At 31.9% G+C, this 17,603-nt stretch overlaps 1 protein-coding gene across 1 annotated transcript; it reads right to left on the reverse strand.

Moving 5' to 3' along the window:
- Positions 1–7,584: 7,584 nt before the first annotated feature.
- On the reverse strand, positions 7,585–17,488 carry LOC148604077 (uncharacterized). The gene is made up of 11 exons (XM_088550044.1): positions 17,300–17,488; positions 16,178–16,355; positions 15,741–15,841; positions 15,081–15,218; positions 13,438–13,614; positions 11,905–12,008; positions 10,953–11,064; positions 10,627–10,635; positions 9,945–10,159; positions 8,739–8,801; positions 7,585–7,971 (listed from the first exon to the last, which is right to left on the reverse strand). The coding sequence occupies exons 1-10, from the start codon at positions 17,355–17,357 to the stop codon at positions 8,751–8,753; spliced, it is 1,143 nt and encodes a 380-aa protein (XP_088406170.1). The 5' UTR covers positions 17,358–17,488; the 3' UTR covers positions 7,585–7,971; positions 8,739–8,750.
- Positions 17,489–17,603: the final 115 nt, after the last annotated feature.

A 17,603-nucleotide genomic window follows, 5' to 3' on the forward strand; every position in this document is an offset into this window, starting at 1 on the left:
TATTAATCACCCAACATATGGTAAATATCATTTGACATAGAATATTCCTAGATGATAAACCTAAATCAATAGAATAAGATACATTTGTATATATGTAACTGACATGATATTTTAAACTTAGTGCTTTGTGGTTTATCTTTATATTTTGTAGTTTGAATAAAATATTTTAAACAGACATGACAGTGTTAACCTTAAGACGCATTTTGCATTAACTTTTTTCCTGGAAATGTCTTCATGTATATGGAAGTCAACTGAGGTTGCAGGCCTGAGATCAAAATAATTGTAATGGAAGTCAATTAAACAGAAATTTGAATCTATTATTCCAAAGAATATTTTAATGATACATACATAATAGTAGCATTTCAGATGTTTTTTTTTATATTTGGAATATTTGGAGATGTGTTTAACATAATTATAACCAGGATTACTGTTCTTATAGTCCCTTAATCTGATATCTTGTTTGTCTGTATCAAACCGTAAACCAGTTTCAACTAGATTCGACGTAAATGGAAAATGTTTAATTCGTCTTTGTAGAGGATTTTTTGTGCCACATGCACGATACCTAGACACACACTGGGCGGCCAGTTAACAAAATGCAAAATACTTGCCATATGAACAATAAACAATACTTAAATAATACTTATATTGCACTTTTAAAATGCAAAATCTCAATAAAGATAACTTTAGTGTACACTAGTACATTTACAGACAAGTTGAACGATATTTTATTGTTCTTTACCTTACAAGTGTTTTCTTTCTTAATTCTTCTTTGGTACCCTAAATGCTAAAAACATGATTTTTTCATGTTTTCTGTATTTAAATGGATAAAAAAGGTTCTGCACTGATATATTAAAGCAGATTAATTTGTGATATATAAATTTGAAATGTGGTGTGTTATATATGAATGGTACGACATTTTTGCGTGGCTCGGGGATAGATTGAGGCGGACAAAAGTGCACTTACTAAAATTGGCACATCATTGGTTGAAATAGTATATTTAAAAAAAGCCATGCAAAAAATATAATTCAAGTAATACATCAAATACCGTGTTATATAAGCTGCCATGCGTCCATTTAGTATAGTATCGCCAATCAATAATTTTCTATGTTTATTTAGCTCTCCTTGGCAACCCGAAGCACACATGTGTCGTGGATCGTTATGGTGTATCCATCTGCACCATGAAAACTGATTTATTCAACGGGTCATGGTTTTCCTTTCCTCTTTTGTCTACCCCGGACTTGACTTTTTATGAGCAACTCGGTGGGTGTTTCTAGAAAAGCAGAGGACGCTTGCCCTACCGGTGCACCTGGTCCATGCTCCCAGTTTTAGTGGAATCCGAGTTGCTCATTTGCTTTTGTATGATTTTAGTTAATTCATGTTTTTTTTGTGTATGTTTGTTTTCCATGTCTGGTCTTTGGATTTATCATTTCTCTGAATTTCAACATGAAGATGCAATTAAGTGAAATTAAGTGTATCATAAAACAATCTTTTTAAAGTTAGGTGTAGTGTAGTATTTTTTACAGTACAAGACATACACTATAAATTAGGATGAGTTGTGACGTAATGTTCTGTATAGTTCAGCAAGACGGACGCTATCAGTTAAGATGTAGTGTCGCGTAGTGTCTTGTATAGGTTTATAAGACATACAAAGTTAGATAGGGTGTAATGCCACAAAGTATTTCATATCATACAACAAGGTATACGTAACATGTTAAGATGAAGGGAGGCGTAGTTCCCCGTACCACACAACTAAACGTGCACTGTTTGTTAGGGAGTAGTGTCACGTAGCATCCCATCCCTTATGATAAAGGGTACACTATAAGTTGGGGTGTCGTGCGTCGTAGATAACTAAATAAAGATGGTATATGACTTTGTGGAGTGCGGTGTTGTTTCTTGTTAATTCCAACAAGAAGTATATTGTTAGTTGAGGGTCAGCTCTTTTGTAAAAATGGTCTTTAAAATGTTTAAATAATGTCAACTCCTATAAACTCACCACATATATTCAAAATTAAAAATAAATCCCAAAATACAAATAAAATTTTCTTATTTATATCCATGTTGATTTGAAATTAAACGACATTTTAATTAAGTTATAAATCAAAGAGATTTATTATTCGTAGATTGCCGGGTAACAAAGACTCATAAAACAAGTATGGAACAGGTGATCATGTAAACAATCTTTGTTTTCACTGTTAATTAAATGAATTAAAAGTTCTTAAGAAAATAAAAAGTATGGATCACGCGTTTCGTTTATGTAATTTGAAACCTGGCGGTCTGTGTTAATTGACTTGATATATTTCTTTCAATAACTCATAAATCTCCCATGTGCACATCGGCAGATGTTAAACAATTTAGAAATCACCAGACCAAATTCCTAATGAGTGACTAATGTTAATCTTGTTCCATTACTAACAATTTATGGGGAGACGTTTTTTTAATTATTTCATTCAAACGAACTTGAAATTTATTGTTGCTACATAGTAATAATACCTACATTAATAAGATTGTTTAGGTTACAATACTGTCACCAGTAATATTGTTCATGTAACCATAATGTTACCAACAATAAAAGGTTTAATACTACAATAATGTAACCAGTTGTAAGATTGTTCATGTTATAATAATGTAACCAGCAAATAAAGTCCATAACAACAGAAGCGCTTCTTGTGGTTGTTAATTATTCAATAGATGATAACATATCACGTGACCAATTTTAACAAGAAGCGCTATACCAACCCGATGACATATCTCCCAAATTCTATAGAAGGACAGATAAACAGTTTGTTAACTAATATAGCCCAAATCATTCAAAATGTTATAGTTACACCAATAAATTCCTTCATAAACTCCTATACCTACGACTTTACAGTCAACTACATGTTGTTTCAGTTCAATTTTGACCTTACATTTAATTGGAATGATTAATTGATAAGGCCTTATTGATTTAATTTTCCCCATCGTAGATTTCTTTGCGCATGTCTGCAGTCGTCAGGAGATGTTGGTTCTTCATTAGTCTTTGTGTAGTTATATTAAGTTTTAATTTGATTTCGAAGAATTTGTATCGTTCTGTTACCATAGGCTTTATTACTTTTCTTTTCGGGGCTATTCATAGATTACTTAATTTGTTCAACGTGTCATAGTTTTCCTTTCCTCTTTCGTCTTCCCCGGATTTGACTTTTTATGAGCAACTCGGCGGGTGTTTCTAGAAAAGCAGAGGATGCTTACCCTGGTCCATGCTCCCATTTTAGTGGAGTCCGAGTTGCTCATTTGCTTTTGTTACTTTGTATGTTTGATTTTGGTAACTTTATGTTCTTTGTTGTGTATGTCTGTTTTCCATCTCTGGTCTTTGTTCCTGGATTACATTCTGTTGACTACCGCTATAACTTTGGTTCTCTTGATTACTCTCTCTAACCGGAAGGTGCGTTTTCACTTGTTTAAAACTTTTTGGTGGTTTCTGAAAGTGTTAAATATTTGTTTTTATTTAGGAAATAAGCTGGTGCATTTGTAGCGTTTTACAATATCCGTTCTTTTTTTCTCATGAAAGCGATATGGTAGAAAAGGGTCTAAAGATGAGATTTTTTACTTATTGGACTCAAATATTTACGCAAGTCATTCGCCTTTATTATTTTATACAGTACACAGGAAAAAATTGCAACATCTGTTTTCATATGTTTTACAAACGCTTGAAAACATATGCTTCTAATATGTTTTTCAAATGTTTAGGATCACTATGAAAAATATATGAAAAAACATATATTTAGGACTAATTAATTCACGAAAAGATGTACATAAATATCAAATGGTAATTATGTGTTCCATAGGACTTAGAAAAAGTTTTGGTTTTCATATAATTTAAAAAAACGTGTGATTTTATAAGCACAAAAACATAAATGTCCATACTGGTCCTGAACATATGTTTCCGTTTTTTTTCTAAAACATATGAAAACATCTATTGCATTTATTCCAGTGTAATAGAAGTTTACGCTTTGGTTCAATTTATAAACTAATGATCGTGTCTCAATTGTTCCATATGTATAGACATCGATACAAAGCTATCAATTAGATTCATTACTTATATTCCTAACCTTTTAAATTACCAAGTGATTCTAAATGAAAACATAATCTTAACCATATGATAAGGACGTGTTACAAAGAAATTGATGAAATTCGATACAATATGTTTAAAAGATTAACGATGAGCATTGTTCTATTGTGATAGCCCATAAAATTAAAGGTTATTGAACTTAACACTTCATTCCCTTTTAACACTGAATACTTATTTTAAACCTATCATATTCATCTTGGACTATAGCAGAATTCCCCTATACTTTTTCGAATTTCAAAACAACGGTATGCTTACCGCATGATATATAAAATGAAAGTTTGTTTATTTTAAATTGCTTTAAAGGTGTGTAACTGAAAGGAAATGATGTAAGTAACTGTTAATTTGATGTTCCAGCCCAAATAAATCTGTTTGGGTTTTCTTTAGAATTCCGTATGTGGCCTTGACCTTCACGTATACCTTGCTATGTTCGTTGGTCTTATAGACCAGGAATAAAGAGTTTGTCCTTAATGTGATTCAGTGGCATTTGTTCACCAGATTATACCTTGTACTTATATGATAAATTAAAAAATATGGTGACTTAGTAATTTTCATTGAACTTTGATTTGAACTGCATGACAGAAATCATTTTGAGATTAAAAGCTTTAATCTTAAACATGGTGTTAAATAAAACAAAATCACTGCACGATTTGAACAAAGAACAATCAAGAAAAAATGAAAGCGAAGAGAAAAGACCAAGAATAATCGCAAAACAATCATAGAACATAAGTAAGGACATAACTACACTGCCCTTTTCAAATAACAACCAGTAGGAACAAGAACCCGATTTTCAAAAAAAATCATAAGTGTACAAGTATAGATACTTACTGACATCATCATATACATCGCATTTTAAAACTATTATTTATGACAACTTTAACTCCCAAGACCTTATTATTCAATGCAAAAATGATACTATAAGGTTATTAATTACACGTTTACTTTTTTTTTAAATTTCAATTGCAATAAAACTGGCAAAACATTCAAATCCAAATTCATCAATTATTTTAGTCATAGCATCTAATCTCACTGCAAATCATCAAACGAGTCCAGGTAACGATTGAAAAATCAAGATGCTTTGTAATTGAGCAAACTTTACTCGCTATTTTCAGAACCTATCAGTTACACTTTCAATATAAGTAAGACGAATATAGGTTTGTAGGTTATTGGATCTCGTGAGTTTTCGTTGAAGGTTCGTAGTAGCCCATTTTAAATACAACTCTAGTTTTTTTTCTTTTCATTTCACTATAATCGATCTTAAGGCATTTGTTTCTAGTGGGGTTTTAGTCACTTTCAAAACTGTAGTCAAAGAGTAATCAAGGGAACCAAGGTTATAGCGGTAATCAAAAGAATGTAATCCAGGGAAAAAGACCAGACATGAAAAACAGACACACACAACAAAGAACATAAAGTAACTAAAATCATACATACAAAGTAACAAACGTAAATGAGCAACTCGGACTCCACTAAAACTGGGAGCATGGACCAGGTGCACCGGTAGGGTAAGCGTCCTCTGCTTTTCTAGAAACACCCGTAGAGTTGCTCATAAAAAGTCAAGTCCGGGGTTGACAAACGAGGAAAGGAAAACTATGACCCGTTGAATAAATCAGTTTTCATGATGCTGATGGATACGCCATAACGATCCACGAGTTCATGATAACGACCATAAAACTTCTGTAGTGGTGATTCCCCTTTGTAGCAACATAACCCTGTTCCAGAAGCCTATTTGTTAGACTTCTAGCGCGATACAAAAAGTCTGCGTAGTTTCGGCAAGCTATGGCAAAACGTATGAGTTGTGATATGAACACTCCATACGCAGGAGCCGAAGGGATGTTGCCACAGATGAAAGGAAAGTTGACAATTCTGAATGAAAAGTCATCACGTTTGTCGTAAAGTTTGGTCAATTGTTTTCCTTTACCATCGATTTCCAAGTGTAGGTCAACATATGAGGCTGACGTCACAGTGTCTGCAGTATCCTTTATCTCAAGTTCTTTTATGTAGATGTGATGTATCAAATCCCCGAAATTAGGATTGTTTAAAGATAATACGTCATCTATATAGCGGAAACTGAGATATTTTTTCTTTCTGATCAAATCAGCTATAAGAGTGAAAGAATAGGTCAGCAAGTAAAGGAGCACAATTTGTTCCCATTGGAATGCCGACCGTTTGTTGAAAAACACGTCCACCACACTGGACAAATATGTTGTCGATTAAAAATTCCAGCATTTTGTAAACATCTTCCTCTGTATATTTGGAAGATGATTTGGAATTATTTTTTACAAAGTATGAGGAATCTCTACCAAGAACAATATATTTGTATCTAGGTGTACCATCCTTTTTTGGAAAAACAACGGTGTATAAGTTTTTAAGTTGGGATTTTAACTGAGTATGGGGAATAGAAGTATACAGTCTTGAAAAATCATAGGTTTTAATGCTATTATATTCAGATAATAGTCTTGAACTTATTGTCTCCAAAATATCTTTCGATTTTTTCAGGATCCACATTGAATTAATACCACTACGGGAGTAACAAGTGTTGTGGTAGGACCGCAGACCCTCTTTGACAGTTGTGAGTATAGAAGTTAAAAGTTTTGAAAGAGGTTTGGTGGTACATTTTGCAGATCCAGCTATGAAACGTTGTTTGTATGGATTCTTGTGGAGTTTAGGAATCCAGTACATAGACGGTAAATCACAATCATCAACATATGTCTTGTTCATTATATTCGTCATGCAACCAAGATAGCTAGCACATGTAGTTTTGAGATGGAATTTTAGGCAGATATTTATATAACAAAGCGTTAAGGTTAACACTGTAAAATACTATAACCTGGTTGGCTACTAAGGGTAAGTTAACAATATAACAAACGACCTTCTTTTTGGTGTAGATGTTTTGCTTTCATGAAATACGATAGATGAAAAACTACTTACTGTAAACCAATAAATGTTGGCGGAGTAGTTATTTGCGCTATTTCCGTGGTAAACAAAAAATTGCGTAAAAAAACCAGCGAAATTGATTTCAAACATAACATAATGCCTATCTAAAATATTTCCCGCGAATATGTTCACTTATCAGAATTGGCAAAAATTAGCAACCGCGAAAATTGATACATTTACAGTACCTTATCGTTGCATCGTATGACAACATTAGTTACACATGATTTAATTTAATTTTCATTTTTTATTTTTTTTTGTTTTGGTCGTTTCTGTGAGTGCTTTAATAAATTTATATGTTTTTTTGTAACTTTTTCTTCTTAAGTTGTCTTTTTAAGTTCCAGGCTATGTGGTGTATATACACTTTAATAGCAATATTGTTCACTTGATTTTGTCTGGTTGCGGTTCATTCGTAATAGCTAATGGCATTTCTACCTGTTTTGTTGCCTTGATGTACTATTTATCGGGCATTTTTTTTTACAGAGGGTAAGATTTCATATTCTAATAAAGCTTATTTTCTTAAAGAAATTTTTAACAATCATAAGACAACATGTGAAAGTAGTTTTCAATCGCGATTCAAATAGAAAAAAGATAAAATCAAATCAACACAAAACAGAAATTTGCAATAAATTGAATCAACATTATGATAAAACAAATAAACAAGAAAATTACATGAATGCCTTTCCAATATGCTAAGTACTAAATAATACTTTTTCAGTCGTTTTTGTACCAAATTTTTAAAATAGTAAATTAAAAAGGAAGAACACAATAATCAAGAAATATGTATAATAGTAATATCTTGTATCTGTTAATCAACTACTGCATATCTAACTCGTTCTACGGACTGAAAAAGGCAAGGATAACATTTCATCAAACATTTAACTCTTGGTATTTTATTTTGTTTCCTGACGTCTGTGTTAATATACTTAGTTTATGATCTGAAAAAAAAAAACAAAAACATTTAAAGTCTTATTTTTCAAATAATATTTTAGGTTGTATTCAGATTGTGTAATATGATACGTTTTATCAACAATAATCATGTCTGATTTTATTGCATTGTTTTACGTGTTATGCTAAGTATTGTCACCCATTTAACTTAATAAAGTTCATTTTATCATTTACTTAAAATCCAACAATATATACCTGAATATGTCTTTGTTGTACGTTTCGTTGAATTAATATACGAAACACAAATTTTGTGGCCTAATCTTATAGAATATATAATAAAGCAAATTGTCACTGTCCCATGTGAATAAGGAAATGATGTTTTTATGACAATGAGAAGGCTACAGGATTATTGATATTTGAAATCATGGTTATATAGTGATTAACGGCATTTCCATCAGATTTATCAGATTATCCTGAAAAAGCTAAGAGTTAATATTAATTTCGATAATTAGTTAGAATATGACTTTATGACTTTGCAGAATCTTATCATCTGGAAGATAGGGTAATAAAAAAATTACTGAAATAAAAAAAACTCTAGGAAATAATCAAAACGAAAAGGCCAATGGAAAATCCGAAAACAAATGGCAACATTAAGGTTAAACAAGAAAGTTAGAAACCGGTTACCACAACTGTTTAAGGAGAACAAAAATAGTAAGTAATTGATACAAGTATTTCTGATAGAAATGGTTAGTTGTACATGACTGCATGGATGTAAAATTTATAAGATACCTGTAACGGCAACTTAAATCGCACTCACATGATATATTACTCATTTATGAGTTACTGTAACATTCTTGTCCTTTATGTTTGTTTCAGTTTCCTAGTATAAATTAAAATATAATTACTATAATATGGGTTGCAGAATGTGTATATCTAATCTGTAAAAGATGATTTCAAAATCTTTTGAATGGAAGTAAAAATAAATGTATTGACACATAGACTTGTAATTTACTATACTAAAAAGGAAGAACACTTTGAATCCAACAACCAAATAAACAGATAAAACATTTTTTGAAGCATCAGCATAAAGGAAAATTTACACCAGATTCAAAAGACATTGCCTAACAATGAAAACAAGAACCACACACGACTCACAAACACAATATTGATTAGATACCTTCAAAACAAATGTGAAATTTAAAATTAGTGCTTTTATTTAAGATTTACAGTATCTTTGTCGGAATAATGTTTAAAAAAATGACAAGAATTCCGATTGACATCAGTTGTGCACCTCTTTAAGCTGGGGTTTTCTTTACACATAGGTGATACTCCATCAAAAGGATAGCAATAGACTCATTTATCCGCTATATAAAATTCTGTTTATTTACAAAATAATCTAGATTTAATGGCTTTATCTTCATATCAGTTCTATTACAAGCGCAACGTTTTGGAATTTTCCATTGTAAAGTATCCTGTAGAATGTAGTACTAATTAAACCACTCCAACGTATGTATGATGTTTGTGTCTATCAGGTCAAACTCTTTTTTTAAATATAGCATCAGATATATGCCAAAAAATGCCGAAGCATTAGCATTGGGATAATTCAAATACGTCAAAACAAAAAACAAAAGTAAATGAGCAACTCGGACTTCACAAAATACTTATAGCATGAACCAGGTGCACCGAAAAGGGAAAGCGTTCTCTGCATTTCTACCAACACCCGCCGAGTTGCGGAGTCCGGGGTAGACGAAAGAGGAAAGGTAAAATATGACACGTTGAACACATCAGTTCTCATGGTGCAGATGGATACACCGTAACGATCCACGAGTTCGTGATGACGACCATGAAACCATGATATGAAAATTCCATACGAAGGTGCTGAAGGGATCTTTCCACGGAAGTAAAATTGACAATTCTGAGTGAAAAAATCGTCACGTTTGTCGTAAACTTTGGTCAGTTATTTTCCTTTATAATCGATCTCTAAGTGTAGGTCAAACTAAGAGGAAAGAGTTTATGATCTTACCTTACTGAATTTTTCTGGCATTTTCTCTAAATTTTCTTCATTATTATTTCCTACGATATTCTTTTGCCATGGGAAACGTCGATGAATTCTTTTATAATATATGACATATCCAACAGCTATGGCTGCTACTATCAATAATAAAAGAATGATGACTACGGCTACAATGACACCGACGTTAGAGGAGGATTCTTCGGATGCAGCATCATTGGTTAAAGCTGTTATAAAATATAAAATGAACAGATTCAGACAAATACAACATATAATTGGATTATGTACATAAGAGTAAAATACACAATTATTTTTTTATGTTATCAATACAACGAAATTGTTCATGTCAAGTACTGTTCTTTAAACGAGTGAAATAAAATATCATTAACACACAACTGTCTGTATACCATATTTTCCTGCTTCACTACTGAATAGCATTTAAAGAACTATTCACAGCGTCATCATTATATGTTTTTTAAAGTGTGCGGTGAAGAACAATAAAAACAAAAAGAAATGTAGAGTTTCAACTCTAAATAGGAACATGTACTTTTTTTTATATGATCAACGAGACGTTGCTTAATGGTAAGACACAAATATTTTGATTTGTTATACTTAACTTACATACTACGCTCAATTATTTATAATTTTTTTCTTTTTTCCCGTTCATTTGTTTAAGCTCTTTAAGTATACTTACGACAAAGTACTGTAAAACAATACAGCATAATGAATTTAATAATAGAGAATCATTGATAAATGCAGTAAACAGAGTTATATTCACATTGACTTTGAATAACTTGATCCAATATTATGTTTTGTCTGCTATTTATGTCTACTTTACTTGTTTATAGATGTATCAGTGTTTTGAACCATAACAACAAGTCAACAAACATATTATTAATTATATTGGAAAGTTCAATTGTTTCTGTAACTAACGGAAATGTATTTGGTATATATGTCAGCAAAGTATTATGATAACACAAATAATAGTTGATTTAAACATAAAATAAAATGGAAATTTACTGTAAGCAGTCAGAGTGACTAACACACTATTTGCATCACTTGTTCTAGAAGTTGCTGATTGCTGCTTGATACAACTACCCGGGTTTGAGCTTGCTTTAGACCCAGACACTGCCTATAATGTTGAAAATAAGTTAAATTTAAGAAAACTCGAACAAAAACAGGGCTTACAAAATTATGTAGAGAGTTGGTTGTCATATCTATAAATATAAGGCAACATCAATAAAACTTTTACAATAGAAATATATTGATCAACAAATTATACTTAAATCAAGAGGTACACAAAGAGTAATCAGAGGAACAAAGGTTTTAGCGGTAATCCACAGACAAAGAAAAAGGGACAAAGACCAGACATGGAAAACAGACAAACATAACAAAAAACATAAAGTAACTAAAGTAATACATACAAGGTAACAATAGTATATGACCAACTCGAACTCCACTAAAAACTTGGAGCATGGACCAGGTGCACGGATAGGGTGAATGCCCTCTGCTTTTCTAGGATCACCCGCCGAGTTGCTCATAAAAAGCCAAGTCTGGGGTAGACGAAAGAAAGAGGAAATGCAAAAAACTATGACACCTTGAACAAGTCAGTTTTTTTATAATCCAGATGGATACACAGTAATGATCCGCGAGTTCATGATGACGACTATAAAACTTCTGTAGTGATGACTTCGACCTTGTAGCAACATAACCCTGCTGCAGGAGCCTAATTGTAAGAGGTCTAGCGTGATACAAAAAGTCTGCGTAGTTACGGCAAGTTCTGGCATAACGTATGCGTTGTGATATGAAAACTCCATAGGCAGGTGCTAAAGGGATATTGCCGCAGAAGAACGGAAAGTCGACACGTTTGTCGTAAAGAAATATAGAACAAACAATATTATTGTTTTACCTTATTTGTTGTACTACATTTATGTTATTTTTACCATGTTTACAATATTATCTCATTACTTACTAGACATGTAAATCTATTTGATGTTGTGCTATCACTGTTTATAAGTATAACATAGGTGGTTGATCCTGACGTCACAGAGTACGTAGCATAAAATTCTCCACCAGCTGTAAATATTGAAATGTGGAGCAAGTAAGTATTGTTCTAAAAATATGTACTCATATTTAAAACAAATTTTACTTTTGCATAGTTATATATGAGGGAGAAATATATTTAGATACCAGTCTTTGTAAAAGTCAGACAGGAGTTGGATCGTGCATGTAAAAAACCGTCCGAATTTACTTATATATTCAATCCAGGAACTGTCACAGACCACGTGGCTAGTCATGAGTGTCATTATATTGTGTATAAAAACGATTGTTCTTGATTTGGTTGATTTTAGTAGGAGAAGAATGTATGTTTTGTTTTAAACAAACAGATTTTATACAAAACTGACTATCCTTCAGTAGAAATAACATTTGTAGACCGACAAAATTCTGTTTGTACGGTGTTTTCTTTTCGTCAACTTGAATAACCTCTTTTAGAGTGAGTGTCTAAACGTTATATTGATTGGTACTTAACTGCAACAAGTTAAAGTATTATCGAGATCAAAAACCAACATTGAACATACGACGGAATAATCAAATAATAACATACACAAAACTAGTCACAAAAGCTAGAACCCTTCACCTGGTAACACATGGTAAATTACAAATCAATCTTGGGACAATATCATGTGGTAAAGTACCACAAATATTCCTGTCATCATTCTAGCAAAATTGAATATTTTTGTAGACCCTCTTATAAAGAGTATTCAATTAACTGAAAGAGTAATCAATGGAACCAATATTCTAGCGGAAATCAAAGGAATGTAATTCAAGAACAATGACCGGGTATGAAAAACACACTCAACAAAGACCATGAATAGCTAAAATCATACATACAAAGAACAAAAGTCAATAAGCAAATCGGACTCCTCTAAAACTGGGAGAAAGTTTAAAGTTTAATGTTGCATAGTAATTAAGATAGAGCCTAAATGGAAATAAAGTTTTTTTGCCATACAATATCATAATTCTACAAAGAAATCACTCAGGAACTTTGTCTTACTAGCAAAGTTATTTTGCTTTTATTATTTTTATCGGTCATTTATTATGCGGTCATTGGTTTTATCACTGTTTTATAAAAAAAGCAAGATTTAATGTGCAATATACAAGACAATGAAACACGCAAAGTGATGGCATAACCTCAAATTAACCATTGGACATTGTGAGATAAAAACGAAACAAAACGAAATTGACAAAGTAAATACAGTGGACAATCCGAACACCAACACGGAAAATAAACAGTCAGTATTTCAAGTGCAAAGTTCCTGGCTTTTATCATATAAAAATACATATAAATCTACAGTTTGAAATTTCATTCATTGCGATACACAAAAACGATATAAATTACTTCGGTAATTCATATTCAGATTCGAATATGACATAAAATAAAAATAAAATCATGACCTTTGAAGAATCTTTTTAACCAACTGACAATAGACGTAAATATGCGTACTTGAACCAAACATTTGTTTACTACATTGCGTATAATTCAGTTTCATAATAGTTGTGTTAGTACAGTCATCCCACACAGATCCAGTTCCACAACTTGTAGTTGAACCATCGTATACTGAATATGCGTAATTGCCTAGGAGGGCGTTCGGAAAGGTTTGCTTTACATCGGCCATGTTAGCTAAAGTAACAAAACAATATCAGTAGAGATAATATGATAATAAAAGCATATATATGCCTTACATATAACTAATTTTTTTCTGGAAACAAAAATAGGAAACCAAATGGCAATAGTAATATTTTATTTATATATATTTGGAGTTAATAACTGCAATACTTTTTAGACAAAGCAATAGATTTTTTTTCTTATTTACGGAATGCAAGCCATTTTTTCAAAGGTACGTAACCCACCAACACACGATTACCTGGTTGTCGATCTCATTGGAGAAAGGAATAACAGTTTTCGTTAAAACTTAAACTTCTTTAACTTCAGTAAGTAGCTCAATGGTTTGAATGAAGTATGTTTTCGTACCAGCAGACAAAGCCCAAAACAACATTGTTTTTGTATGCAAAACGTTTTACATCAAACGTCATTATATCAGAGGTAGACGTAGAAAACAATACCAATGATAAGACCTATACTTTTGATTACCGCTATAACCTTGGTTCCCTTTATTACTCTTTAGACATACATTTACCGAGTCATATGCACCAAACATTCCGGTTTTTTCTAAATGTACTACTTTACCATTATACTAACTATTTCCCACACTCAGAACAAGAGCGCTTTGTTTGATGTAAAATGTTAAACCTAACAAGATACCAAATTTGCAATAGACCTTTTTTCATATTTTTGACTTTGACTTCTTTTTTTTAACTTTTGGGCAAAGGAAAGTAACTATCCACTATAGACTGGTTTCTTCTCATACTGGAGCAATTGACAACATTGGACTTTAATTCAAATACCGAGAAATTACTGTTGTTTGCTGGCTACCAGCTATCGTTGTTTTCGTGGGTAAGCCAAAACATGAAATTTGGTTTCCAACGAAAAGGAGATTTCCGTTGATGTGTATACCTTAAACCTTAAAACCACGATAATCCACGAACTTATGTATCTTCCTTAATCAACGAAAATTAGTATTCACGAATTAAAGAACTTTCACAGTATTTGACTTATTGGAGCGGTAAGTACTTGGATACTTTTAAAAAGTAATCAAGGGAACAAAGGTAATAGCGGTAATCAAAAGAATGTAAGCCAGGGACAAAGACCAGACATGGAAAACTGCAGACATACACAACATAGAACATAAAGTAACTAAAATCATACATACAAAGTAACAGAGGTAAATGAGCAACTCGGACACCACTAAAACTGGGAGCATGGACCAGGTGCACCGGTAGGGTAAGCGTCCTCTGCTTTTTCTAGAAACACCCGCCGAGTTGCTCATAAAAAGTCAAGTCCGGGGTAGACAAACGAGGAAAAGGAAAAGAAAGTGATCATTGATGTACACTCATATCAGGAATAATGTTGCAAAACAATGTTTTGTACGTTTTGTCTTTTAAAACAAAAACGATATAGCTTGTTTGAAACAAGAGTTTAATTGTGTCCCCTGAAAAAAATGCAATTGTTGCATACATGAAAATTACCTTCTTTAACTAAAACGTGGAATTCTTCCTTTCCTGGACCGGACGTGGGATTACAAATTTGACTAATAGTCACTCCAGCATCATATACAGATTCCTCTACGAGGACAATTCGCTTATTTGATGATTCAGGTTCTTTGTCTAAAGATACATATAGGAAAACAAAACAGATAAATAGAAATGTGAACCAATTAATATGTTTTAAAATGTATTAGGTAGATTACCAATGAATCTATTGTCAATTAAATTTCGTTGATATGATAAAATATAATATGATATAAAATAAAAATTTTCTATCATGATATAGTTAAATAACATGTATTTGGTCCAAAATAGTAATTTGACTCTTAACATATGATTTTAAATTGTGCTTACACATAACAGTTGTCGTTTCGTATAAGTATCTAGTTAGTTACGAATGTTCATTTCTAAATATATCAATTTCTTTTTTCAAAGAACAGCAATTTGTACAGGTTTATTTTAGTTTAGTTTTAATTTCCCGACATATGATTATAGCGTTTTAGATCAACTATTTTAATGATATATACATGTATTTAACAAATTAAATGAAAACCATCATGGACAAGTCCTTAATTTCTAAAATTTAATTGACATAAAACAAAATGTCATGTGAAATAAAATATTTTTTCATATCAAAGTCACCTGATTTCAGGTAAAAATTATAGCTGTAATTTGTGATCTGTGTGTATTGGACGCACTTCATCATATACTTTAGTCCGAATATGTTTTCTGTTGTATCACTCCTAGTGTACAAAAAAAAAAACGGACAGTCAATGAATATATATTTAATGTAAAAAAATTACCAATATTTACGGCTTGATTTTGAGATTTGAGATGTTGAAAAGTAATTTACGAGAAATATTCAATAAGGTTAAGTAAATGAAGGAGCTGTTTCTTTACGTCTCATGAGATGTGAATTGAAAAGTACCGAGTTTTAAAATACGACATTTTCTGTTTGTATTGATGTCAAATTTGTACTTTGATCTTATATATAAACACAATGGAAATTGATTTTTTGTTTTATATTTTAACAGTATACCACAATGACGGTGGAATGCAAACTTTCACTGATCACTAACCGGAACAACCATACTGTGTCGTCACTCTCTACACATGTAAATGTGGTAAATAATTTGCTATACACCGAATAACTCCATCCTGATACCGACAAACTATTACGTGTAAAAGTAATTACTGCATTGAATTCACTGTCGTACCACGAACCGTCTAATTCTGTTGGTAATGTGCAGGCAGATTCTACAATTAACACGTTACTGCTGATTTCATATTAGTTTGTATGAGAGTATGGTGCTAAATGCATTTTCGGTAATTATACCTATGGTATATCGAAATATAACCAAGGTTAAAAACAACTTTATATTAATACCGAAATAAAACAAAATAATTAAAAAAATATATTTATGCGTCATACAAAATACAATAAGAGAAACCACAAACTCCACTAACTCGGCAAACGATATCAAGACATATATAAAAACAACGTCGATACCAACAAGTATCATTTTAGTTCCGATATGAGAACACTAAATCTATTACAATATAATCGTGATCTTTTGTGCATCATGAAGTTCATGTCGATGCATGAATTACCCTCCTGGTGCACCTGGTCCATGCTCCCAGTTTTTAGTGGATTCCGAGTTGCTCATTTGCTTTTGTTACTTTGTATGTATGATTTTAGTTACTTCATGTTATTTGTTGTGTGTGTCTGTTTTCCATGTCTGGTGTTTGTCCATGGATTACATTCTTTTGATTACCGCTATAGTCTTGGTTCCCTTGATTATTCTTTCTATTTCTTTGTTTTGTGTTTTTCTGGTTACTCGTAGCTTTCATTGAGGGTGTGTCTAGCTTGGTTTTGTATTTCTAATAAAATTAAATTCTTATAGTTACATTTATACTTGTACAATTGATGTATACTGTAAACCGTGAAATTTTCCCGGCAGTTTTATATTTGCAGTTTTGCACTAAGACTCGTAACGAGAAAATTCAACTCTCGCGAATATTTACTTTAAAGAATATAACAGCACAATTTGATGAACGATCGCGAATTCAATACTGCGTGAAAGCAGATTAATAGCAGAAACGGGAAAAAAGACTGTGGGGGGAATTTCTGGGTTTATATTATACAATAGATTCCGAATCAAACAATAGCCATTATTTATCCATATATCTGAGATACTTACCACTAAAGTTCAACAATAGTAGTAATTCCATAAACAGAATTATTATTGTGCGATTCATGTTTACATAAGCTACTGAATTTATTTTCCACTTGTCGAAACATTGTTAAGAGTAGATTACTCTTGTCATTGTTAATAATCTTATTTAACAACGTTGAAACTGTTAATCACGAATGACGACATAAATAATTTGAGAAAGAGGTCACACCTTACTGAAAGACATAAAGAAGATTCTATTATATCAATGAACCGCTTTGTGAACTTTTTGTTTGAATGAATGAATAATCTTTGTTTTGTTAAAGAGTAA

Source organism: Perna viridis, chromosome 10 (genome assembly GCF_037379345.1).
Source record: "Perna viridis isolate PV_CMFRI_1.1 ecotype Kerala chromosome 10, ASM3737934v1, whole genome shotgun sequence".
Taxonomy (NCBI): domain Eukaryota; kingdom Metazoa; phylum Mollusca; class Bivalvia; order Mytilida; family Mytilidae; genus Perna; species Perna viridis.

Bases quoted from the DNA above. Each gene is read 5' to 3' on its own strand.
- LOC148604077 (XM_088550044.1), bottom strand. From the start codon at position 17,357: ATGAATCGCACAATAATAATTCTGTTTATGGAATTACTACTATTGTTG. The intron at 15,219-15,740 runs GTGACTTTGATA...ATGTATCTTTAG, and splicing joins TAATTTTTACCTGAAATCAG to ACAAAGAACCTGAATCATCA. The intron at 8,802-9,944 runs GTAAGATCATAA...AATTTATACTAG, and splicing joins TGCCAGAAAAATTCAGTAAG to GAAACTGAAACAAACATAAA.